Raw genomic sequence first — 27,096 nt, 5'->3', positions numbered from 1 at the left:
AATAGATTGTGGGAGTTCTAGTTCAAGAGATGGTGGGAGTTCTAGTTCAATAGATTGTGGGAGTTCTAGTTCAAGAGATGGTGGGAGTTCTAGTTCAATAGATTGTGGGAGTTCTAGTTCAAGAGATGGTGGGAGTTCTAGTTCAAGAGATGGTGGGAGTTCTAGTTCAATAGATTGTGGGAGTTCTAGTTCAAGAGATGGTGGGAGTTCTAGTTCAATAGATTGTGGGAGTTCTAGTTCAATAGATGGTGGGAGTTCTAGTCCAATAGATTGTGGGAGTTCTAGTTCAAGAGATGGTGGGAGTTCTAGTTCAATAGACTGTGGGAGTTCTAGTTCAAGAGATGGTGGGAGTTCTAGTCCAATAGATTGTGGGAGTTCTAGTTCAAGAGATGGTGGGAGTTCTAGTCCAATAGATTATGGGAGTTCTAGTTCAAGAGATGGTGGGAGTTCTAGTCCAATAGATTGTGGGAGTTCTAGTTCAAGAGATGGTGGGAGTTCTAGTCCAATTGATTGTGGGAGTTCTAGTTCAAGAGATGGTGGGAGTTCTAGTCCAATAGATTGTGGGAGTTCTAGTTCAAGAGATGGTGGGAGTTCTAGTCCAATAGATTGTGGGAGTTCTAGTTCAAGAGATGGTGGGAGTTCTAGTCCAATTGATTGTGGGAGTTCTAGTTCAAGAGATGGTGGGAGTTCTAGTCCAATAGATTGTGGGAGTTCTAGTTCAAGAGATGGTGGGAGTTCTAGTCCAATAGATTGTGGGAGTTCTAGTTCAAGAGATGGTGGGAGTTCTAGTCCAATAGATTTTGGGAGTTCTAGTTCAATAGATTGTGGGAGTTCTAGTTCAAGAGATGGTGGGAGTTCTAGTTCAATAGATTGTGGGAGTTCTAGTTCAATAGATGGTGGGAGTTCTAGTCCAATAGATTGTGGGAGTTCTAGTTCAAGAGATGGTGGGAGTTCTAGTCCAATAGATTGTGGGAGTTCTAGTTCAAGAGATGGTGGGAGTTCTAGTCCAATAGATTGTGGGAGTTCTAGTTCAAGAGATGGTGGGAGTTCTAGTCCAATAGATTGTGGGAGTTCTAGTTCAAGAGATGGTGGGAGTTCTAGTTCAATAGATTGTGGGAGTTCTAGTTCAAGAGATGGTGGGAGTTCTAGTTCAATAGATGGTGGGAGTTCTAGTTCAAGAGATGGTGGGAGTTCTAGTTCAATAGATTGTGGGAGTTCTAGTTCAAGAGATGGTGGGAGTTCTAGTTCAAGAGATGGTGGGAGTTCTAGTTCAATAGATTGTGGGAGTTCTAGTTCAAGAGATGGTGGGAGTTCTAGTTCAATAGATTGTGGGAGTTCTAGTTCAAGAGATGGTGGGAGTTCTAGTTCAAGAGATGGTGGGAGTTCTAGTTCAATAGATTGTGGGAGTTCTAGTTCAAGAGATGGTGGGAGTTCTAGTTCAATAGATTGTGGGAGTTCTAGTTCAATAGATGGTGGGAGTTCTAGTTCAATAGATTGTGGGAGTTCTAGTTCAAGAGATGGTGGGAGTTCTAGTTCAAGAGATGGTGGGAGTTCTAGTTCAATAGATTGTGGGAGTTCTAGTTCAAGAGATGGTGGGAGTTCTAGTTCAATAGATTGTGGGAGTTCTAGTTCAAGAGATGGTGGGAGTTCTAGTTCAAGAGATGGTGGGAGTTCTAGTTCAAGAGATGGTGGGAGTTCTAGTTCAATAGATTGTGGGAGTTCTAGTTCAAGAGATGGTGGGAGTTCTAGTTCAATAGATTGTGGGAGTTCTAGTTCAATAGATGGTGGGAGTTCTAGTCCAATAGATTGTGGGAGTTCTAGTTCAAGAGATGGTGGGAGTTCTAGTTCAATAGACTGTGGGAGTTCTAGTTCAAGAGATGGTGGGAGTTCTAGTCCAATAGATTGTGGGAGTTCTAGTTCAAGAGATGGTGGGAATTCTAGTCCAATAGATTGTGGGAGTTCTAGTTCAAGAGATGGTGGGAGTTCTAGTTCAAGAGATTGTGGGAGTTCTAGTTCAAGAGATGGTGGGAGTTCTAGTCCAATAGATTATGGGAGTTCTAGTTCAAGAGATGGTGGGAGTTCTAGTCCAATAGATTGTGGGAGTTCTAGTTCAAGAGATGGTGGGAGTTCTAGTCCAATAGATTGTGGGAGTTCTAGTTCAAGAGATGGTGGGAATTCTAGTCCAATAGATTGTGGGAGTTCTAGTTCAAGAGATGGTGGGAGTTCTAGTCCAATAGATTTTGGGAGTTCTAGTTCAAGAGATGGTGGGAGTTCTAGTCCAATAGATTTTGGGAGTTCTAGTTCAAGAGATGGTGGGAGTTCTATTCCAATAGATTGTGGGAGTTCTAGTTCAAGAGATGGTGGGAATTCTAGTCCAATAGATTGTGGGAGTTCTAGTTCAAGAGATGGTGGGAGTTCTAGTCCAATAGATTTTGGGAGTTCTAGTTCAAGAGATGGTGGGAGTTCTAGTCCAATAAATTGTGGGAGTTCTAGTTCAAGAGATGGTGGGAATTCTAGTCCAATAGATTGTGGGAGTTCTAGTTCAAGAGATGGTGGGAGTTCTATTCCAATAGATTGTGGGAGTTCTAGTTCAAGAGATGGTGGGAATTCTAGTCCAATAGATTGTGGGAGTTCTAGTTCAAGAGATGGTGGGAATTCTAGTCCAATAGATTGTGGGAGTTCTAGTTCAAGAGATGGTGGGAGTTCTATTCCAATAGATTGTGGGAGTTCTAGTTCAATAGATGGTGGGAGTTCTAGTCCAATAGATTGTGGGAGTTCTAGTTCAAGAGATGGTGGGAGTTCTAGTCCAATAGATTGTGGGAGTTCTAGTTCAAGAGATGGTGGGAGTTCTAGTCCAATAGATTGTGGGAGTTCTAGTTCAAGAGATGGTGGGAGTTCTAGTCCAATAGATTGTGGGAGTTCTAGTTCAAGAGATGGTGGGAGTTCTAGTTCAATAGATTGTGGGAGTTCTAGTTCAAGAGATGGTGGGAGTTCTAGTTCAATAGATTGTGGGAGTTCTAGTTCAAGAGATGGTGGGAGTTCTAGTTCAATAGATTGTGGGAGTTCTAGTTCAAGAGATGGTGGGAGTTCTAGTTCAAGAGATGGTGGGAGTTCTAGTTCAATAGATTGTGGGAGTTCTAGTTCAAGAGATGGTGGGAGTTCTAGTTCAATAGATTGTGGGAGTTCTAGTTCAATAGATGGTGGGAGTTCTAGTCCAATAGATTGTGGGAGTTCTAGTTCAAGAGATGGTGGGAGTTCTAGTTCAATAGACTGTGGGAGTTCTAGTTCAAGAGATGGTGGGAGTTCTAGTCCAATAGATTGTGGGAGTTCTAGTTCAAGAGATGGTGGGAGTTCTAGTCCAATAGATTGTGGGAGTTCTAGTTCAAGAGATGGTGGGAGTTCTAGTCCAATAGATTGTGGGAGTTCTAGTTCAAGAGATGGTGGGAGTTCTAGTCCAATTGATTGTGGGAGTTCTAGTTCAAGAGATGGTGGGAGTTCTAGTCCAATAGATTGTGGGAGTTCTAGTTCAAGAGATGGTGGGAGTTCTAGTCCAATAGATTGTGGGAGTTCTAGTTCAAGAGATGGTGGGAGTTCTAGTCCAATTGATTGTGGGAGTTCTAGTTCAAGAGATGGTGGGAGTTCTAGTCCAATAGATTGTGGGAGTTCTAGTTCAAGAGATGGTGGGAGTTCTAGTCCAATAGATTGTGGGAGTTCTAGTTCAAGAGATGGTGGGAGTTCTAGTCCAATAGATTGTGGGAGTTCTAGTTCAAGAGATGGTGGGAGTTCTAGTTCAATAGATTGTGGGAGTTCTAGTTCAAGAGATGGTGGGAGTTCTAGTTCAATAGATGGTGGGAGTTCTAGTTCAAGAGATGGTGGGAGTTCTAGTTCAATAGATTGTGGGAGTTCTAGTTCAAGAGATGGTGGGAGTTCTAGTTCAAGAGATGGTGGGAGTTCTAGTTCAATAGATTGTGGGAGTTCTAGTTCAAGAGATGGTGGGAGTTCTAGTTCAAGAGATGGTGGGAGTTCTAGTTCAATAGATTGTGGGAGTTCTAGTTCAAGAGATGGTGGGAGTTCTAGTCCAATAGATTGTGGGAGTTCTAGTTCAAGAGATGGTGGGAGTTCTAGTCCAATAGATTGTGGGAGTTCTAGTTCAAGAGATGGTGGGAGTTCTAGTCCAATTGATTGTGGGAGTTCTAGTTCAAGAGATGGTGGGAGTTCTATTCCAATAGATTGTGGGAGTTCTAGTTCAATAGATGGTGGGAGTTCTAGTCCAATAGATTGTGGGAGTTCTAGTTCAAGAGATGGTGGGAGTTCTAGTCCAATAGATTGTGGGAGTTCTAGTTCAAGAGATGGTGGGAGTTCTAGTCCAATAGATTGTGGGAGTTCTAGTTCAAGAGATGGTGGGAGTTCTAGTCCAATAGATTGTGGGAGTTCTAGTTCAAGAGATGGTGGGAGTTCTAGTTCAATAGATTGTGGGAGTTCTAGTTCAAGAGATGGTGGGAGTTCTAGTTCAATAGATTGTGGGAGTTCTAGTTCAAGAGATGGTGGGAGTTCTAGTTCAATAGATTGTGGGAGTTCTAGTTCAAGAGATGGTGGGAGTTCTAGTTCAAGAGATGGTGGGAGTTCTAGTTCAATAGATTGTGGGAGTTCTAGTTCAAGAGATGGTGGGAGTTCTAGTTCAATAGATTGTGGGAGTTCTAGTTCAATAGATGGTGGGAGTTCTAGTCCAATAGATTGTGGGAGTTCTAGTTCAAGAGATGGTGGGAGTTCTAGTTCAATAGACTGTGGGAGTTCTAGTTCAAGAGATGGTGGGAGTTCTAGTCCAATAGATTGTGGGAGTTCTAGTTCAAGAGATGGTGGGAGTTCTAGTCCAATAGATTGTGGGAGTTCTAGTTCAAGAGATGGTGGGAGTTCTAGTCCAATAGATTGTGGGAGTTCTAGTTCAAGAGATGGTGGGAGTTCTAGTCCAATTGATTGTGGGAGTTCTAGTTCAAGAGATGGTGGGAGTTCTAGTCCAATAGATTGTGGGAGTTCTAGTTCAAGAGATGGTGGGAGTTCTAGTCCAATAGATTGTGGGAGTTCTAGTTCAAGAGATGGTGGGAGTTCTAGTCCAATTGATTGTGGGAGTTCTAGTTCAAGAGATGGTGGGAGTTCTAGTCCAATAGATTGTGGGAGTTCTAGTTCAAGAGATGGTGGGAGTTCTAGTCCAATAGATTGTGGGAGTTCTAGTTCAAGAGATGGTGGGAGTTCTAGTCCAATAGATTGTGGGAGTTCTAGTTCAAGAGATGGTGGGAGTTCTAGTTCAATAGATTGTGGGAGTTCTAGTTCAAGAGATGGTGGGAGTTCTAGTTCAATAGATGGTGGGAGTTCTAGTTCAAGAGATGGTGGGAGTTCTAGTTCAATAGATTGTGGGAGTTCTAGTTCAAGAGATGGTGGGAGTTCTAGTTCAAGAGATGGTGGGAGTTCTAGTTCAATAGATTGTGGGAGTTCTAGTTCAAGAGATGGTGGGAGTTCTAGTTCAAGAGATGGTGGGAGTTCTAGTTCAATAGATTGTGGGAGTTCTAGTTCAAGAGATGGTGGGAGTTCTAGTTCAATAGATTGTGGGAGTTCTAGTTCAAGAGATGGTGGGAGTTCTAGTTCAAGAGATGGTGGGAGTTCTAGTTCAATAGATTGTGGGAGTTCTAGTTCAAGAGATGGTGGGAGTTCTAGTTCAATAGATTGTGGGAGTTCTAGTTCAATAGATGGTGGGAGTTCTAGTTCAATAGATTGTGGGAGTTCTAGTTCAAGAGATGGTGGGAGTTCTAGTTCAAGAGATGGTGGGAGTTCTAGTTCAATAGATTGTGGGAGTTCTAGTTCAAGAGATGGTGGGAGTTCTAGTTCAATAGATTGTGGGAGTTCTAGTTCAAGAGATGGTGGGAGTTCTAGTTCAAGAGATGGTGGGAGTTCTAGTTCAAGAGATGGTGGGAGTTCTAGTCCAATAGATTGTGGGAGTTCTAGTTCAAGAAATGGTGGGAGTTCTAGTTCAATAGACTGTGGGAGTTCTATTTCAACACAATGTGGGAGTTCTAGTTCAACACAATGTGGAAGTTCCCGTTCAAAACATTGTGAGAGTTCTTGTTCGACACATTGTGGGAATTCTAATTAGACACATTGTGGGAGTTCTAATTTGATAATTGTGGGAGTTCTAGTTCAACACACTCTAGGAGTTCTAATTCGATACATTATGAGAGTTCTAGTTAAATATATATTGTGGGAGTTCTAGTTGGAGCTCTACTTCAATACACTGTGGAAGTTCCAGTTCAACACATTGTGCAAGTTCGGAATGCCACAGAATTCAATCTTACTCTACTGGTGATGAATGTAGAATTCGTGAAGAAGAGAACATCATGTTGAAAATGTAGTGAAACAAGCCCAGAACACAATTCGCATCGGAATATAAGGAGGCTGTGTTTGGATTCCGTTAAATACAACGGATGTTCCCGCAGTTTCATCCTTTGCCTTGCTTCCCCATCATCACTATCACTATGTTTATTTATACCCCGCTTTTTCTATCTTCCAATCTCATGGGGGGCTTAAACGGCAAGGCCCCATCCTCGGGATGCACCAAAACGAAGGACCATGAACCCAATTCAGCCTGAAATGGATCAACCGGCAAGGTAAATATCCTCGTTTTCCATTGTGTGCCAGTCCGAAAGAGAGAGAGAGAGAGATCCACCACGTCTTTCCCAATCTCTTCCTTCCGCAGACAAGGACTAGAATTCAATTTTCTAAAACATAAATACATAAGCAGGCAATCTTCCTTCAAGAGATGGCAATTGGAAGAAATAGAGATGCATATTCAATGTATTCGGGGGGCGAAGAAAAGAATAGACATTCCATTTATTTTCCCAGAAATAGATAGATATTCAATGTATTAGGGTGGCGGGAGAAGAGAATAGACATTCCATTTACTACTCCAGAATATATATATATGTATATGTATATGTATATATGTGTGTATATATGTGAATGTATGTGTATATGTGTGTATATATGTGTATATGTATATATTCAATGTATTTGGGCGGGAGGAGAAGAGAATAGATACTACTAATAGATACATTTACTACTCCAATATATATATATATATATATATATATATATATATATATATATATATATATACTAGCTGTGCCCAGCCACGCGTTGCTGTGGCAAAGTGGTGGTGGTATTGGTTAAAAATTGTTGTGTAATTTTTATTTGACATTATTTGCATTTTTTAATTAATGTTATTGTCAGTTATATTTTTATTTATTATATTTTATTATTTTCTTGTATTATTTTTAGTTATTTTCTGTTATTATAGTATTTTATTGTATTAATTTTTTAGTGTTTTTTATTTATTTTTTTGGGTTGCTAGGAGACCAAGTTGGAGGAGCTTAGCCTTCTAACTGGCAGCAATTGGATAAAAGCAATTATTCCTCTCTCTCTAATTAGGACTTTATTTTTCTTTTCTTTTTGTTGTATCAACCTAGAGGCATGGATGATGGGTTGTGTTGTCAAATTTCGAGGTTGGGGGGCCTGTAGTTTTGTTGTTTTGTGGGTCGCCGTGATGCCATCACTCTTTTATATATATAGATATGTATATGTATATATATATGTGTATATATGTATGCATATGTATATATTCAATGTGTTTGGGGAGCGAAGAAGAGAATAGATGTTCCAATCACTGTTCCTATGTATATGTATATATTCAATATATTTGGGGAGTGAAGAAGAGAATAGAGGTTCCGTTTACTTTCCCAGAAATAGATAGATATTCAATGTATTTGGGAGGGAGGAAAAGAGAATAGACATTCCATTTACTACTCCAATATATATATATGTGTGTGTGTGTGTGTGTATGTGTATATGTGTGTATATGTATATATTCAATGTATTTGGGGGGAGAAGAAGAGAATAGATGTTCCATTTACTCTCCGAGAAATAGAGAGATATTCAATGTATTTGGGCGGGGGAAGAAGAGAATAGACATTTCATTTACTGCTCCAGAATATATGTATATGTATATATATATGTATGTATATGTATATATTAAATATATTTGGGGAGCGAAGAAAATAGACTGTTCCAGAAATAGATATGAAACAATATGTCCAGCTAACACCTCCCAACAAAGGATTCCCTCCAGGCAGGAAGCAGCCAGGCTTTGAGGCTGCAAGGCCATTCAATTCTAATCAAAGTGGACAATTGCAACATTCACACTTGCCTCCAATAGACAAGAGTTCTTTCTCCCACCCTGGACATCATTCCACAGATATATAAACTGCACTTGTATAGTTTCCAACACACCTCACAACCTCTGAGGATGCCTGCCATAGATGTGAGCAAAATGTCAGGAGAGAATGCTGCTTCTGGAACATGGCCACCCTGGACCTTCCAGGCATATAAACCCCACTTGCCTAGTTTCCAACACACCTCACAACCTCTGTGGATGCCTGCCATAGATGTGGGCGAAACGTCAGGAGAGAATGCTCCTGGGACATGGCCAGACAGCCCAGAAAACTCACAGCAACCCAGTGATTCTGGCCATGAAAGCCTTCGACGACGCAAGAGATAGATAGATATATATTCAATGTATTCTGGAAGAAGCGAATAGACCCTAACCCTAACCCTTTACAGCGTCAGAAATATATATATATATATATATATATATATATATATATATATATATATATCTCATACACACATATACACACATATACACACACACATATATACACATACATACATACACAATATATTCAATATATTCAGGAGGGAGAAGAGAATGGATATTCTGTTTATTTCCCCAGAGATAGATAGACAGATAGAATCAATGTCTTTGCCTCCCCTTTTTGCAAATACATAAAATTCAGCCTGGGGTTTCCATGCAACAAGGGCCTAAAAACAACACACAGGATAATATCTATTTTTTCCGGATAGCAAGGCGGGGACTTTGTGCTGCAATTTTTTTCGGACACCTTTGTGCTGCAATTCCAACGTGCGGGGACGATGGGAGAGAAACCCCGACACCCCTCGACTTGGGCTGGGCATCCTTGGTTTTTTACGTCCTTTGCAATGCTATTGATGCAAATCCAAGGAAGCACAAAGAGAAAGAGATGCAAGGCTCTTGCAAAAGAGGAATTGAATGCATTTCCATTCCTGTATGTATATAATCATATGGAGAATAAGATGGGACTCACCAGCTCCACGGATCCATAATGCTTTCGGCTGAACTCTCCGCGCCGGCAGCCCAAATCCTCGGAGACGGAGCTGGAATAGAAGTGCTTCATCAGTAGGCATTGCGGACTGGCCTCTCTAAGCCATCAAAGGGAGGGCAAGGCAAAGGGAGGAAGGAAAGAAGGAAGGAAGGAAGGAAAGGGGTTTTTGTTTCTTCTCTTCTCCCCGCAGCAGGAGGGGAGCAAAGGGGTCCCGGGTTGGAAAAGCAGGGGCAGAACAGGCTAAGATGCAATGCAAGATCGAGTCATCCCGGCCGGTCAATACAAAGGATGGCGATGGCGATGGAGAGGCGCTTGCTTCCCTCTCCTGCAAAGGCAAGGAAAGAGATGATGATCCTGCAGCAGGCAGGTGGAAGGGAAGGAAGGAAGGAGGGGAAGGGAGCAAGAAGGACAGCCTTGCCTGCCTGCCTGCCTTCGGGTAACCTCTCGGCTGACAGCAGCACCATTAAACAACAACATCAATAACAACAACAATTATAATAAATAAATAAATCTGTCTTCCTTCCTAGCTGGGAGGGGTTGGGCTGGATGGCCCTTGGGGTCTCTAATAATAATAATAATAATAACAACAACAAAATCACGATCTGCCACCCGACTGGGATTTGCACGCATCATCAGAAAATACATCACACAGTCCTAGACACTTGGGAAGTGTTCGACTTGCAATTTTGTGAAACGAAATCCAGCATATCTATCTTGTTTGCTGTGTCATAATAAAATAATAATAATAATAATATTTCTACCTTCCTTCTTGGCTGAAAGGGGTTGGACTGGATGGCCCTTGGGGTCTCTAATAATAATAATAATAATAATAACAACAACAACAACAACATTATTATTATTATTATTATTATTATTATTATTATATTTTTACCTTACTTCCTGGCTGGAAGGGGTCAGACTGGATGGCCCTTGGAGTCTAATAATAATAATAATAATAATAATAATAATAATAATAATAATAATAAATAAATCTGTCTTCCTTCCTAGCTGGGAGGGGTTGGGCTGGATGGCCCTTGGGGTCTCTAATAATAATAATAATAATAATAATAACAACAACAAAATCACGATCTGCCAACTGCAAAAGGCTACCCGACTGGGATCTGCATGCATCATCAGAAAATACATCACACAGTCCTAGACACTTGGGAAGTGTTCGACTTGCGATTTTGTGAAACAAAATCCAGGATATCTATCTTGTTTGCTGTGTCATAATAAAATAATAATAATAATAATAATAATAATAATAATAATAATAATATTTCTACCTTACTTCTTGGCTGAAAGGGGTTGGACTGGATGGCCCTTGGGGTCTCTAATAATAATAATAATAATAATAATAATAATAACAACAACAACAACAACAACAACAACAATATAATAATTATTATTATTATTATTATATTTCTACCTTACTTCCTGGCTGGAAGGGGTCAGACTGGATGGCCCTTGGAGTCTATAATAATAATAATAATAATAATAATAACAACAATATTATTATTATTATTATTATTATTATTATTATTATATTTATACCTTACTTCCTGGCTGAAAGGGGTTGGACTGGATGGCCCTTGGGGTCTCTAATAATAATAATAATAACAACAACAACAACAACAACAACAACAACAACAATATAATTATTATTATTATTATATTTCTACCTTACTTCCTGGCTGGAAGGGGTCAGACTGGATGGCCCTTGGAGTCTATAATAATAATAATAATAATAATAATAATAATAATAATAATAATAACAACAACAATATTATTATTATTATTATTATTATTATTATTATTATATTTCTACCTTACTTCCTGGCTGGAAGGGGTTGGACTGGATGACCCTTGGGGTCTCTAATAATAATAATAATAATAATAATAATAATAATAATAATAATAATAATAATAATAATAATAAAATATTTCTGCCTTACTTCCTGGCTGGAAGGGGTTGGACTGGATGGCCCTTGGAGTCTATAATAATAATAATAATAATAATAATAATAATAATAATTCTACCTTCTTTCCTGGCCAGAAGGGGTTGGACTGGAGGGCCCTTGGGGTCTCTAATGATGATGATGATGATTATTATTATTATTATTATTATCATTATCATTATTATTCTACCTTACTTCCTGGCTGAAAAGGGTTGGGCTGGATGGCCCTTGGGGTCTCTAACAACATCATCATCAACAACAAAAACAAAAAAAACAATAATAATAAATTCTATCTTCATTCCTGGCTGAAGGGGATTGGACTGGGGGGGGGGGGGGCTGAGGTCTCCAATAACAATATAAATAATAAATAAATAAATAATCATGTCTTCCTTCCTGGCTGAAAAGGGTTGGACTGGGTGGCCCTTGGGGTCTCTAACAACAACAACAACACAACAACATCAACAAATTCTATCTTCCTTCCTGGCTCAAGGGGGTTGGTCTCTTCCAACTCTAGGAATATAATAGTAATAATAATAATAATAATAATAATAATGTTCCTAGAGTTGGAATATAATAATAATGGGGAAAAAACAAAGTATGGATCATCAATGTTGCAATCCTAGGCGCCAGCAGGATTGATGAGAAGCAACTGGAGAAGCTGACACAATATGAGGATTTAAAGATAGAACTGCAAAGACTCTGGCACAAGCCAGTCAAGGTGGTCACAGTGGTGATCGGCACGCTGGGTGCAGTGCCTAAAGACCATCTTTCAGCTGCAAAAGGCCATCCTGCTCAGATCTGCACGCATTATTCGCAGATACATCACATAGTCCTAGACATTTGGGAAGTGTCCGACCTGTGATCCAATACAAAAGCCAGCTTAATGATCTTGCCTGCTGTGTACTAATCTTGTTGTGTATCTAATAATAATAAGAACAATAATAATAATAATTCTGTTTTCCTTCCTGGCTGAAAGAGGTTGGACTGGATGGCCCTTGGGGTCTCTTCCACCTCAATAATATTATGACTCATTCATCCATCCATCCATTCTGTCTTTCTTTGTGACAGAGGGGGTTGGGTTGGATGATCTTTGGAGTTTTTTTTCCAACTCTAGGATCCTATCCCGGCACCAAGCGTTGTTTCTCCTCCGAATGAAGTCAGTATTGACGTGAAACGCATCGCATAATCGCATTTATTCCCGGAATTATATCCTTGGGCACAGAGACAAGGCTCCATCCCGACAAGACCATAAATCAATATATTACAGCTGGAAACAAACAAATGGAGCCAAACAGGAAGAGAAGAACAAAAACAGAAAAGCTAATTCCCTGGATCTGATATATAGGCCCTTGTGGTGGTCGACTACTGTCCCCATCATCCACATGGTTGCCATGATGGGAGTTATAGTCCCATTACCTTCTATCCAGTCCAACCCTTTTCAGCCAGGAAGGAAGACAGAATTATTATTATTGTTGTTGTTGTTGTTGACCCCAAGGGCCACCAAGTCCAACCCTTTTCAGCCAGGAAGGAAGATAGAATTTATTATTATTATTTTATTATGACACAGCAAACAAGATAGATATGCTGGATTTCATATCACAAAATCACAAGTCGAACACTTCCCAAGTGTCTATTATTATTATTATTATTATTATTATTATTATTATTATTATTATTATTACTATTACTATTATTATTGACCCAAAGGGCCATCCAGTCCAACCCTTTTCAGCCAGGAAGGAAGATAGAATTTTTTAATTATTATTATTATTATTATTATTATTATTATTATTATTATTATTATTATTATTATGTTATTATGACACAGCAAACAAGATAGATATGCTGGATTTCATATCACAAGTCGAACACTTCCCAAGTGTCTAGGACTGTGTGATGTATTTTCGGATGATGCGCGCAGATCCCAGCAGGGTGGCCTTTTGCAGTTGGCAGATCGTAATTTTGTCAATGTCTATTGTTTCCAAATGCCGGCTGAGATCTTTTGGCACAGCACCCAATGTGCCCATCACCACCGGGACCACCTGCACTGGTTTCTGCCAGAGTCTTTGAAGTTCAATCTTGAGGTCCTGATAGCGGCTGAGTTTTTCCTGTTGTTTTTCGTCAATGCGACTGTCACCTGAGATGGCAACATCAATGATCCAAACCTTTTTCTTTTCCACAACTGTGATGTCTGGTGTGTTGTGTTCCAGAACTTTGTCAGTCTGGATTCGGAAGTCCCACAGTATCTTTGCGTGCTCATTTTCCAAGACTTTTGCAGGTTTGTGATCCCACCAGTTCTTTACTGCAGGGAGGTGGTACTTGAGGCATAAGTTCCAATGAATCATTTAGCCCACGTAGTTGTGCCTCTGTTTGTAGTCAGTCTGTGTGATTTTCTTACAGCAGCTGAGGATATGATCACTGGTTTCGTCGGTTTCCTTGCACAGTCTGCATTTTGGGTCATCAGCTGATTTTTCGATCTTGGCCTTCATTGCCTTTGTCCTGATGTCTTGTGCCTGGGCTGCAAGGATCAGGCCTTCTGTCTCCTTCTTCAGGGTCCCATTCGTGAGCCACAGCCAGGTCTTCTCCTTATCAGCTTTTCCTTCAATTTTGTCAAGGAACTTTTCATGCAAGGTTTTGTTGTGCCAGCTGTCAGCTCTAGTTTGTAGTGTGGCTTTCTTGTACTGGTTTTTTGTCTGCTGTGCTTTGAGGAGTTTCTGATTTTTGACTTAATCAAAACAGGTTCTTCACTTTGCTTTACATATTCTGCCAGGGCATGTTCTTCTTCTTTGACTGCTTGTTTTACTATTATTATTATTATTATTATTATTATTATTATTATTATTATTATTATTATTATTAGAGACCCCAAGGGCCATCCAGTCCAACCGTTTTCAGCCAGGAAGGAAGACAGAATTAATTATATTATTATTATTATTATTATTATTATTATTATTATTATTATTGACCCCAAGGGCCATCCAGTCCAACCCTTTTCAGCCAGGAAGGAAGATAGAATTATTTATTATTATTATTATTATTATTATTATTATTATTATTATTATTATTATTATTATTTTATTGTATGACACAGCAAACAAGATAGATATGCTGGATTTTTAAATTATTATTATTATTATTCTATAGAATGGCGAAAGGTTTGGGAGGAATTCACCTTGATTTATAGGAGTTGTAGTTTACCTACATCCAGAGATGCTGTGACCACCACCGACAACAGACCGGAACCAAACTCGGCACACAGAACCCCCATGACTAACTCAACCCACTGGAGGGCTTTGAGGGGACTGAATCTCCATAGTGGGAGTTGTAGTTTACCCTGCAGACAGAGAGCACACTGAACCCCACCAATGATGCATTTAAAGCAAACTTGACCAACATAAGAAACTAAGAACTGATGGAGTTTCTGGGGGTTAACCTGGCATGATGTGAGTTGTAGTTCGCCCACAACTGTGACTTATAGGAGTTGTAGGGAATGGGATGTATAGTTCACCTGCAATCTAAGAGCACTCTGAACTCTACCAACGATGGATTTGGAACTAACTTGGCACCCAGAACCCCCATAGAATCATAGAATCATAGAATAGTAGAGTTGGAAGAGACCACATGGGCCATCTAGTCCAACCCCCTGCTAAGAAGCAGGAAATCGCATTCAAAGCACCCCCGACAGATGGCCATCCAGCCTCTGCTTAAAAGCCTCCAAGGAAGGAGCCTCCACCACGGCCCTGGGGAGAGAGTTCCACTGCCGAACAGCCCTTCTCACAGTGAGGAAGTTCTTCCTGATGTTTAGGTGGAATCTCCTTTCCTGTAGTTTGAAGCCATTGTTCCGTGTCCTAGTCTGCAGGGCAGCAGAAAACAAGCTTGCTCCCTCCTCCCTATGACTTCCCTTCACATATTTGTACATGGCTATCATGTCTCCTCTCAGCCTTCTCTTCTGCAGGCTAAACATGCCCAGCTCTTTAAGCCGCTCCTCATAGGGCTTGTTCTCCAGACCCTTAATCATTTTAGTCGCCCTCCTCTGGACGCTTTCCAGCTTGTCAACATCTCCCTTCAACTGTGGTGCCCAAAATTGGACACAGTATTCCAGGTGTGGTCTGACCAAGGCAGAATAGAGGGGGAGCATAACTTCCCTGGATCTAGACGCTATTCCCCTATTGATACAGGCCAGAATCCCATTGGCTTTTTTAGCTGCCGCATCACATTGTTGGCTCATGTTCACCTTCCTCTCCACGAGGACTCCAAGGTCTTTTTCGCACACATGATGAAGAAAAAATACTAGAGGTCTTTGGAGGGATTTATGGGAATTGTAGTTCACCTACATCCAAAGCGCACTATGAACCCAAACAACGATGGATCTGCATGCATACCTGATATGCCCACATTTGAATACTGGTGGGTTTTAAGGAGAATTGGCCTGGACATTTTGGAGTTGTACACCCTCACCGCAGTAACATGCTATGCTTATATATATATATATATATATATATATATATATATATATATATACACACTAGCTGTGCCCAGCCACGCATTGCTGTGGCAAAGTGGTGGTGGTATTGGTTAAAAATTGTTGTGCAATTTTTATTTGACGTTATTTGTATTTTTAAATTAATTTTATTGTAAGTTATCTTTTTATTTATTATATTTTATAATATTTATAATATTATTTTCTGTTATTATAGTATTTTATTGTATCAATTTTTTAGTGTTTTATATTATTTTTATTGGGTTGCTAGGAGACCAAGTTGGAGCTTAGCCTTCTAACTGGCAGCAATTGGATAAAAGCAATTATTCCTCTCTCTCTAATTAGGACTTTATTTTTCTTTTTTGTTGTTGTTGTATCAACCTAGAGGCGTGGATGACGGGTTGTGTTGTCAAATTTCGAGGTTGGGGGGCGTGTAGTTTTGTTGTTTTGTGGGTCGCCGTGATGCCATCACTCTTTTATATATATAGATATGTATATGTATATATCTATATATATAAAAGGGTAATGAAATTTCGGCCTAGGACAAAACAACAAAACTACACATCCCAGAAACACTAAACTTGGCAGCACAACCCCTCATCCATGCCTCTACGTTCATACAACAAAAAGCTCCAGCTACCCCAGAAAATGGCCAGGCTTTGAGACTGCAAGCCTATTCACTGCTATTCCACCTTGCCAACAAAAGATTCCCATAAGCCACAGCAACGTGTGGCTGGGCAAAGCTAGTATATATATATATATAATATTGCATATACTATACAATATAATATTTATTTATTTATTAGCGACATTTATATCCCGCCCTTCTCACCCCAAAGAGGTCTCAGGGCGGCTTACAAGTTATATATACATACAATATATTATATTATTAGTATGGCACAATACAAGCACTATCTAAGCATTATATATTGTTTTATTGTACTATGCGACTATATTGCAATATTATTAGTAATATTACACATAATATAAATATACAATTATAATAGTGTATTATTATTACATTGTATTACATCATAATATTATCGAGATTATATGTATATACGATATATTATACTACCGGTATTAATATTTTATAAAATGAGCATTATATATTATTATATTGTTAAAATTGATACAGGAGATATAATATACAATAATATATAATATTATATATATAATATTGATAATTTTATAATGTAATACAATATAATACTAATACAGTACAGTCTCACTTATCCAAGCCTCGCTTATCCAAGCCTCTGGATAATCCAAGCCATTTTTGTAGTCAATGTTTTCAATACATCATGATATTTTGGTGCTAAATTCGTAAATACAGTAATTACTACATAGCATTACTGCATATTGAACTACTTTTTCTGTCAAATTTGTTGTATAACATGAAGTTTTGGTGCTTAATTTGTACAATCATAACCTATTTTGATGTTTAATGGGCTTTTTCTTAATCTCTCCTTGTTATCCAACATATTCACTTATCCAACGTTCTGCTGGCCCGTTTATGTTGGATAAGTGAGACTCTACTGTATATACGATATATTATACTATTAGTATGGTATAAAATGAGCATTATACATTATTATATTGTTAAACTGATACAGGAGACATATAATATACAAGAATATATACTATTATATATCCAGTAGAGTCTCGCTTATCCAAACTTCTGGATTATTCAAGCCATTTTTGTAGTCCATGTTTTCAATATATCGTGATATTTTGGTGCTAAATTCGTAAATACAGCAATTACAATATAGCATTACTGCGTATTGTACTACTTTTTCTGTCAAATTTGTGGTATAACATGATGTTTTGGTGCTTAATTTGTAAAATCATAACCTAATTTGATGTTTAATAGGCTTTTCCTTAAACCCTCCTTATTATCCAAGATATTCGCTTATCCAAGCTTCTGCCGGCCCATTTAGCTTGGATAAGTGAGACTCTACTGTACTACAATATAATATTATTAATATTATTAATATTGCATTCTATATTATTATTTATTATTATGATTACATTATATATTACATTATATATTACAATATAATGATATAGTACAATATAGTATTATATAATGCTAACATTGTGCTGTGCTAATAATATAATATATGGTATGTACATATAATATGTAAGCTGCTCTGGGTTCCCTTCGGGGTCAGAAGGGCGGGATATAAATGTAGTAAATAAATATATAAATAAATTGTAGGTACTGGGATATATAGTTCACCTGGGATCTATAGAGCACTCTGAACTAAACCAAAGATGGAATTGGACCAAACTTGGCACACCGAGGCCCCATGACCAGCAAAAAATACTGAAGGCCTTTGGAGAAAATTCATCTAGCTTTGGGGGAATTGTAGTTCGCTTACGCACCCAGACAGCACTGTGAACCCAAACCTTGGATATAGGCCGCCTCGTTGCTATGCGGCGGCTTCCTGGATTCACTCCGCCCCCAACGCTCCCCTCCAGCCAATCAGCGCCTCAGATTTAGCTTTGTCCCGCCCCCAACTCCGGCTCGCCGTTCAATCAGAGAGCCGCTTTTGCTGATGATAGACAGCGAGCAAAGTCGGCTTTTTCCCCCCTTGCGGTGAAGCCGTTATCCAATCACAAGCGCCGCTGCACCCAAAATCGCCCGCCCTTTTCATTGCCAACAACCAATCAGCGCCCTGAATGTCGCAGCGCACCCTGGGATTCGTAGTCATGGGGCAGAATGAATGGAGCTGGCCATGGCTCAATGCTATGGAACCAGGATCCACTGCTCTTTAGCGGCCTCTTGAGGTCAAGTTTGGAATTGCAACACATTTTCCTATTCAAACCTATGGGAACCTATGGCAAGCCCCAGGCTACGGGTAATCTATATATATAAAAGAGTGATGGCATCAGGGCAGCAGACAAAACAACAAAACTACAGGCCCCCCAACCTCGAAATTTGACAACACAACCCATCATTCACGGCTCTAGGTTGATACAACAAAAAGAAAAGAAAAATAAAGTCCTAATTAGAAGGAGAGGAATAATAGTTTTTATCCAATTGCTGCCAGTTTGAAGGCTAAGCTCCACCCACTTGGTCTCCTAGCAACCTACTCAGCCCAGGGACAGGCACAGTTAGGCCTCACTTAGGCCTCTTCCACAGATTATCAGATTTTAACTGGATTATATGGCAGTGTAGACTCAAGGCCCTTCCAAACAGCTATATAACCCATTTATAATCTTATATTATCTGCTTTGAACTGGATTATCTTGACTCCACACTGCCATATCATCACTTCAGTGTGCATACTAAACATAAAGACAACCATACAACAGACATTCAATACTACCTCAACAATTTCTCACCAACACCACCAGACAACGCCACAGCAACGCGTGGCCGGGCACAGCTAGTCTATATATATAAAAGAGTGATGGCATCACGGCGACCCACAAAACAACAAAACTACAGGCCCCCCAACCTCCAAATTTGACAACACAACCCATCATCCACGCCTCTAAGTTGATACAACAAAAAGAAAAGAAAAATAAAGTCCTAATTAGAGAGAGAGGAATAATTGCTTTTATCCAATTGCTGCCAGTTAGAAAGCTAAGCTCCTCCAACTTGGTCTCCTAGCAACCCAATAAAAAATAATAAAAAAACACTACAAATTAATACAATAAAATACTATAATAACAGAAAATAACTAAAAATAATACAAGAAAATAATAAAATATAATAAATAAAAATATAACTTACAATAAAATTAATAAAAATTGCAAATAAAGTCAAATAAAAATTACACAACAATTTTTAACCAATACCACCACCACTTTGTCACAGCAATGCATGGCCGGGCACAGCTAGTTAATAATAATAATACTTTATTTAGAATCATAGAATAGTAGAGTTGGAAGAGACCTCATGGGCCATCCAGTTCAACCCCCCACCAAGAAGCAGGAAATCGCATTCAAAGCACCCCCGACAGATGGCCATCCAGCCTCTGTTTAAAAGCCTCCAAAGATGATGATGATAGGCACATGCCATAATGATGATAGGCACATGCCATTATGATCAAACAGCAGCATAATATATAAGCTTGCACTCTAAGGGAATGAATGTAGAAGGAAGAAAGAAAGTAGTTATATATGTGTGTGTGTGTGTGTGTGTGTATCTTTGTGTGACAGAAGTTACAACAAGCCTCTATTTCCAAGCATATGGCTGTCTGTATGGGATACAGATATAGTACATATATAGACACACATACATATATTCATCTATCTGTCTATATCATCTATCCATCTCCCATACAAATACATCAATCTATATATTTAAAAGAGTGATGGCATCACGGCGACCCACAAAACAACAAAACTACAGGCCCCCCAACTTCGAAATTTGACAACACAATCCATCATCCACGCCTCTAGGTTGATACAACAAAAAGAAAACAAAAATAAAGTCCTAATTAGAGGGAGAGCAATATTTTTTTTATCCAATTGCTGCCAGTTTAGAGGGCTAATCTCTGCCCACTTGGTTGCCTAGCAACCAAGGGACAGCCAGGTTTCAGTTAGGGGACAGGCAGATTTAGGCCTCACTTAGGCCTCTTCCACAGATTATCTAATTTGCACTGGATTATATGGCAGTGTAGACTCAAGGCCCTTCAACACATCTATATAACCCATTTATAATCTTATATTATCTGCATTGCACTGGATTATCTTGACTCCACACTACCATATAATCCACTTCAGTGTGCATTTTATACAGCTGTGAAGAAGGGGCCTCATATAATCCAGTTCTAAGCAGATAATATAAGATTATCAATATACAGTAGAGTCTCACCTATCCAACGTAAACAGGCCGGCAGGATAAGTGAATATGTTGGATAATAAGAAGGGATTCAGGAAAAGCCAATTAAACATCAAATTAGGTAATCATTATACAAATTAAGCACCAAAACATCATATTATACAACAAATTTGACAGAAAAAGTAGTTCCATGCGCAGTAATGCTATGTAGTATTTACAGTAGAGTCTCACTTATCCAACACTCGCTTATCCAACGTTCTGGATTACCCAACGCATTTTTGTAGTCAATGCTTTCAATATATCGTGATATTTTGGTGCTAAATTCATAAATACAGTAATTACTATATAGCATTACTGTGTACTGAACTACTTTTTCTGACAAATTTGTTGTCTAACATGATGTTTTGGTGCTTAATTTGTAAAATCATAACTTAATTTGATGTTTAATAGGGTTATCCTTAATTCCTCATTATCCAACATATTCGCTTATCCAACGTTCTGCCGGACCGTTTATGTTGGATAAGTGAGACTCTACTGTACTGTATTTACAAATTTACCACTAAAATATCACAATGAATTTAAAACACTGACTACAAAAACATTGATTATGAAAAGGCAGACTGCGTTGGATAATCCAGAACATTGTATAAGCGAATGTTGGATAAGTGAGATTCTTCTTTAATATGAAATAATTACTGGGATAGAATAATGCAGAACAATATAATCTCTAAAACCAGGACAGTAAATAAACAGGGGAATTCCACACAGGAAACAATCAGGGCCAGCTAACACCTCCCAACAAAGTATTCCCATCATCAAAGTCTGGCAAATCCTGTTTTCTCAGGGCCACAGACAGTAGAAGCACATAAAATATCGCAAACAAAACCACTCTGAAAACAAGAGAATTCCAGACAGGAAACAATCAGGGCCAGCTAACACCTCCCAACAAAGTATTCCCATCATCAAAGTCTGGAAAATCCTCTGTTTTCTCAGGGCCACAGACAGTAGAAGCACATAAAATATCGCAAACAACACCACTCTGAAAACAAGGGAATTCCACACAGGAAACAATCAGGGCCAGCTAACACCTCCCAACAAAAAATTCACTCAGGGAGGAAACAGCCAGGCTTTAAAGCTGCAAGGCCATTACATCCTAATCATTTTTCCTAATTGCAGCATTCATACTTGCCTCCAACAGAAAAAAAACCAATCAGAAATATTGTATATTCACAACCTTTAGGAAATAATATCCCCTGATGGCGCAGCGTGTTAATGCGCTGATCTGCTGAACTTCTGGACCGAAAGGCCACAGGTTTGAATTGGGGGAGCGGAGAGAGCCCCCACTGTTAGCTCCAGCTTCTGCCAACCCAGAAGTTCAAAAACATGCAAATGTGAGTGCATCAATAGGTACTGCTCCGGCGGGAAGGTAACGCCGCTCCATGCAGTCATCCCACATGACCTTGGAGGAGTCTACGGACAACGCCGGCTCTTCGGCTTAGAAATGGAGATGAGCACCAACCCCCAGAGTCAGACACGACTGGACTTAATGTCAAGGGAAAACCTTTACCCTTCACCTTAACTACCACCAATTCCTCAATACTTTATTTCCCAGAACACCAGACTTCGCCACAGCAACGCGTGCCCGGGCACAGCTAGTAATATATATAAATGTGTATGTGTATGTATGTATGTATGTATGTATATATGTATGTGTGTGTGTGTGTGTGTGTGTGTGTATATATATATATATATATACACACACACATACAGTAGAGTCTCACTTTATCCAACGTAAACGGGCCGGCAGAACGTTGGATAAGCGAATATGTTGGATAATAAGGAGGCATTAAGGAAAAGCCTATTAAACATCAAATTAGGTTATGATTTTACAAATTAAGCACCAAAACATCATGTTATACAACAAATTTGACAGAAAAAGTAGTTCAATACACAGTAATGCTATGTAGGAATTTCTGTATTTACAAATTTAGCACCAAAATATCACGATATATTGAAAACGTTGACTACAAAAATGGCTTGGATTATCCAGAGGCTTGGATAAGCAAGGCTTGGATAAGTGAGACTCTACTGTATATGGGTATTAGGTTATAATATGCATCAGTTATCAAGCACATAGCTATATGTATGGGAGAATATGGATAGATATAACATATAGGTACTATTTTATATTATGTATCGATTTCCAAGCATATGGGGCAGTGTGTATGGGATGTATATAGATATATAGACTATATCTATACACAGACTCACATAGGTACTCATATATGGTGTGTATATATAAATATATAGGTCCTACTTTATAACATGCATCGATTTCCAAGTTTAGGGATACAGATATGAGGTGGGGAACAAAAGCTAGGTAGATAGGTGAGTCAAGTTTTGTACAGGCATCGATTTCCAAGCAGATGGGTATACAAATGGGTAATGCTTATGTGTGAGATATATATATATATATATATATATATATATATATATATATATACACACACACTAGCTGTGCCCAGCCACGCGTTGCTGTGGCGAAGTATGGTGGTATGGGAAATAAAGTATTGAGGAATTGGTGGTAGTTAAGGTAAAGGGTCCCCTGGGCTGAGTGGATTGCTAGGAGACCAAGTGAGTAGAGCTTAGCCTTCTAACTGGCAGCAATTGGATAAAAACAATTATTACTTTCCCTCTAATTAGGACTTTATTTTTCTTTTCTTTTTGTTGTATCAACCTAGAGGCGTGGATGAGGGGTTGTGCTGTCAATTTTCGAGGTTGTGGGGTGTTTACTTTTGTTGTTTTGTCCGCTGCCATGATGCCATCACTCTTTTATATATATAGATATATATATATATATGTATGAGAGAGGTGCTCAAAGATGGGTGCTATTTCATAATGCTGCATCTATTTCCAAGTATTTGGCTGCAGGTATGGAATATATATATATATATGGATATATCTGCAATGCTTTAGTTGTGAGCTGCTTTGAGTCTCCCTATGGGATATCAAAGTGGGATATAAATAAATAATGTGTGTGTGTGTATATATGTGTATGTTATAGTAAAGGTAAAAGGGAATATAAAAATATAATCGGGGATTTATATTTATTCAGTAATAAAGTAAAGTTCCCATCCCCACCCCGCAAAAAGTAGGCAGCTCTTATGGGGTCCCCCTTCTTTCCTTCCTTCTTTTTCTCTTTCTTTCTTTCTTTCTTTCTTTCTTTCTTTCTTTCTTTCTTCTTCTTCTTTCTTTCTTTCCTTCCTTCCTTCCTTCCTTCCTTCCTTCCTTCCTTCCTTCCTTCCTTCCTCTCTCTTTCTTTCCCTCCCTTCCTTCTTCCCTTCCTCCCTTCTTTCTTTCCTTATTTCCTTATCTTTCCTTCCTTCCTTATTCTCTCCCTTCCTTCATTTCCTTCCCTCCTTCTTTCCTTCCTTCTTCCGTCTTCTCTCCCTTCCTTTTTTCCTTCCTCCCTTTCCTTCCTTCCTCTCTCCTTCCCTCCCTCTCTTCTTTCCTTCCTTATTTCCTTATATCCTTCCTCCTTCCCTTCCTCCCTCCCTCCTTCCTTTCCTTCCTCCCTGTCTTATTTCTTCTTTCTTTCCTCCCTCCCTCCCTTCCTCCTTCCCTTCTTCCTTACCTGTCCTGCTCCTGCCCTCCTTCCCTTTCTTCTTTCCTCCCTTCTTTCCTTCCCTCCCTTCCTTTTTCCTTCCTTCTTTCCTTCCTTATTTCCTTATATCCTTCCCTCCGTTCTTTCCTTCTTCCCTTCCTTCCTTCTTCCTTCTTCTCTCCCTCCCTCCCTCCCTTCCTCCCTCCCTTCCTTCCTTCCTCCTTCCCTTCCTTCTTCCCTTCCTTCCTTCTTTCTTTCCTTCCTTCCTCCTTCTCTTCCTTCTTTCCTTCCTCCTTTCCTTCCTTCTATCCTTCTTCCTTTTCTTCCTCCTTTCCTTCCTTCTTTCCTCCCTTCCTTCTATCCTTCCTCCTTTCCTTCCTTCTTTCCTTCCTCCTTCCTTTCCTTCCTTCCTTCCCCCCTCCCTCCCTCCCTCCCTTCCCTTCTTTCTTTCTTTCTTTCCTTCCTCCTTCCCTCCCTCCCTCTATCCTCCTTCCTTTCTCCTTCTCTTCCTTCCTTCCCTCCCTCCCTCCCTCCCTCCCTCCTTCCTTCCTTCCTTATTTCTCCTTTCTTTCTTTCTTTCCTTCCTCCCTTTCCCTCCCTGCCTCCTTCCCTTCTTTCCTTCCTCCCTTTCCCCCTCTCTCCCTCCCTCCCTCCCTCCTTCTTTTCCTTCCTCTCTTTCTTATTTCTCCTTTCTTTCTTTCTTTCTTTCTTTCTTTCTTTCCTTCCTCCTTCCCTCCCTCCCTCTATCCTCCCTTCTTTCCTTCCTCCCTCCCTCCTTCCTTCCTCCTTCTCTTCCTTCCTTCCTTCCCTCCCTCCCTCCCTCCTTCCTTCCTTCCTTATTTCTTTCTTTCTTTCTTTCTTTCCTCCTTCCCTCCCTCCCTCTTTCCTCCCTCCCTCCTTCCTTCCTCCTTCCTTTCTCCTTCTCTTCCTTCCTTCCTTCCTTCCCTTCCTTCCTTCCTTCCCTTCCTCCTTCCTTCCTCCTTCCCTTCCTTCCTTCCTTCCTTCCTTCCTTCCTTATTTCTCCTTTCTTTCTTTCTTTCCTCCCTTTCCCTCCCTGCCTCCTTCCCTTCTTCCTTCCTTACCTGTCCTGCTCCTGCCCTCCTCCTTCTTCCTCTCTTCCTTCCCTCCCTCCTTCCTTTCCTTCCTCCCTTCCTTATTTCTTCTCTCTTTCTTTCCTCTTTCCATCCCTCCCTCCCTCCTTCCTTCCTTCCTTCCTTTCTCCTTCTCTTCCTTCCTTCCTTCCTTCCCTCCCTCCCTCCTTCCTCTCTTTCTTATTCCTCCTTTCTTTCTTTCTTCTTTCTTTCTTTCTTTCTTTCTTTCCTTTCTTTCCTTCCTTCCTTCCTCCCTTTCCCTCCTGCCTCCTTCCCTTCTTCCTTCCTTCCTTACCTGTCCTGCTCCTGCCCTCCTCCTTCTTCCTCTCTTCCTTCCCTCCCTCCTTCCTTTCCTTCCTCCCTTCCTTATTTCTTCTCTCTTTCTTTCCTCTTTCCATCCCTCCCTCCCTCCTTCCTTCCTTCCTTCCTTTCTCCTTCTCTTCCTTCCTTCCTTCCTTCCCTCCCTCCTCCTTCCTCTCTTTCTTATTCCTCCTTTCTTTCTTTCTTTCTTTCTTTCTTTCTTTCTTTCTTTCCTTCCTTCCTTCCTCCCTTTCCCTCCCTGCCTCCTTCCCTTCTTCCTTCCTTCCTTACCTGTCCTGCTCCTGCCCTCCTCCTTCTTCCTCTCTTCCTTCCCTCCCTCCTTCCTTTCCTTCCTCCCTTCCTTATTTCTTCTCTCTTTCTTTCCTCTTTCCATCCCTCCTCCCTCCTTCCTTCCTTCCTTCCTTTCTCCTTCTCTTCCCTTCCTTCCTTCCTTCCCTCCCTCCCTCCTTCCTCTCTTTCTTATTCCTCCTTTCTTTCTTTCTTTCTTTCTTTCTTTCTTTTCTTTCTTTCCTTCCTTCCTTCCTCCCTTTCCCTCCCTGCCTCCTTCCCTTCTTCCTTCCTTCCTTACCTGTCCTGCTCCTGCCCTCCTCCTTCTTCCTCTCTTCCTTCCCTCCCTCCTTCCTTTCCTTCCTCCCTTCCTTATTTCTTCTCTCTTTCTTTCCTCTTTCCATCCCTCCCTCCCTCCTTCCTTCCTTCCTTCCTTTCTCCTTCTCTTCCTTCCTTCCTTCCTTCCCTCCCTCCCTCCTTCCTCTCTTTCTTATTCCTCCTTTCTTTCTTTCTTTCTTTCTTTCTTTCTTTCCTTCCTTCCTTCCTCCCTTTCCCTCCCTGCCTCCTTCCCTTCTTCCTTCCTTACCTGTCCTGCTCCTGCCCTCCTCCTTCTTCCTCTCTTCCTTCCCTCCCTCCTTCCTTTCCTTCCTCCCTTCCTTATTTCTTCTCTCTTTCTTTCCTCTTTCCATCCCTCCCTCCCTCCTTCCTTCCTTCCTTCCTTTCTCCTTCTCTTCCTTCCTTCCTTCCTTCCCTCCCTCCCTCCTTCCTCTCTTTCTTATTCCTCCTTTCTTTCTTTCTTTCTTTCTTTCCTTCCTTCCTTCCTCCCTTTCCCTCCCTGCCTCCTTCCCTTCTTCCTTCCTTACCTGTCCTGCTCCTGCCCTCCTCCTCCTTCTTCCTCTCCTCCTTCCCCATCGAAGCTGACTCCTTTGCGCATCTTCAGCCTGGCCAACGCCAGAGGCTCCCGGGGAAGCATCCTTCCTCACCATCGCCCTCCTTCTCTCTCTCCTTCTTCTTTCCCTCCTTCCTTCCTTCCTTCCCTTCAGCCTGGCTCCGCCCACTCCCCTCCTTCCCTCCTTCCCTCCCTCTTTACCTGGCGCAGACCCAGTCCTTCATCGCCTGCAGGAAGGAAGGAAGGAAGGAAGGAAGGAAGGAAGGAAGGAAGGAAGGAAGGAAGGAAGGAAGGAAGGAAGGAAGGGTCCAAAAAAAGGAGGACAGAGCAGCCAGGAAGCTGGCAGGGCGCTCTGCACATGCTCAGACGCACCAAACTGTGTGCAGTGCAACGGAATGCAAAACTGTGCAATGCAATGCAAAGCAATGCAGTAAATGGAAGGA

General features: G+C 40.4%; 1 protein-coding gene across 4 annotated transcripts in view; it reads right to left on the bottom strand.

The window, feature by feature from the left end:
* garnl3 (GTPase activating Rap/RanGAP domain like 3) overlaps nucleotides 1-26,881 on the bottom strand; it is a 99,080-nt gene extending 72,199 nt beyond the window's left edge. For 2 of the 4 annotated variants that reach the window (XR_010000309.1, XM_062960599.1), the window contains exons 1-2: nucleotides 26,628-26,881; nucleotides 9,228-9,297 (exon numbers count right to left, since the gene is read on the bottom strand). Coding sequence is in view for 1 of the 4 variants with exons in the window: in XM_062960599.1 (XP_062816669.1) it covers nucleotides 9,228-9,297; nucleotides 26,628-26,737 (180 nt within the window). In the remaining 3 variants the exon portion in view is untranslated. Of the gene's footprint in view, nucleotides 1-9,227; nucleotides 9,298-23,622; nucleotides 23,874-24,115; nucleotides 24,362-26,627 lie in introns of those variants that run through there. The other 2 variants (XM_062960600.1, XM_062960601.1) reach the window with 2 other exon arrangements.
* Between the last annotated feature and the right edge of the window lie 215 nt (nucleotides 26,882-27,096).

The sequence above is a fragment of the Anolis carolinensis genome, unplaced genomic scaffold (genome assembly GCF_035594765.1).
Source record: "Anolis carolinensis isolate JA03-04 unplaced genomic scaffold, rAnoCar3.1.pri scaffold_7, whole genome shotgun sequence".
In the NCBI taxonomy this organism is placed as follows: Eukaryota; Metazoa; Chordata; class Lepidosauria; order Squamata; family Dactyloidae; genus Anolis; species Anolis carolinensis.
The sequence above is the reverse complement of the archived record's forward strand: the minus strand, read 5'-3'. Positions and strand labels throughout refer to the sequence as shown.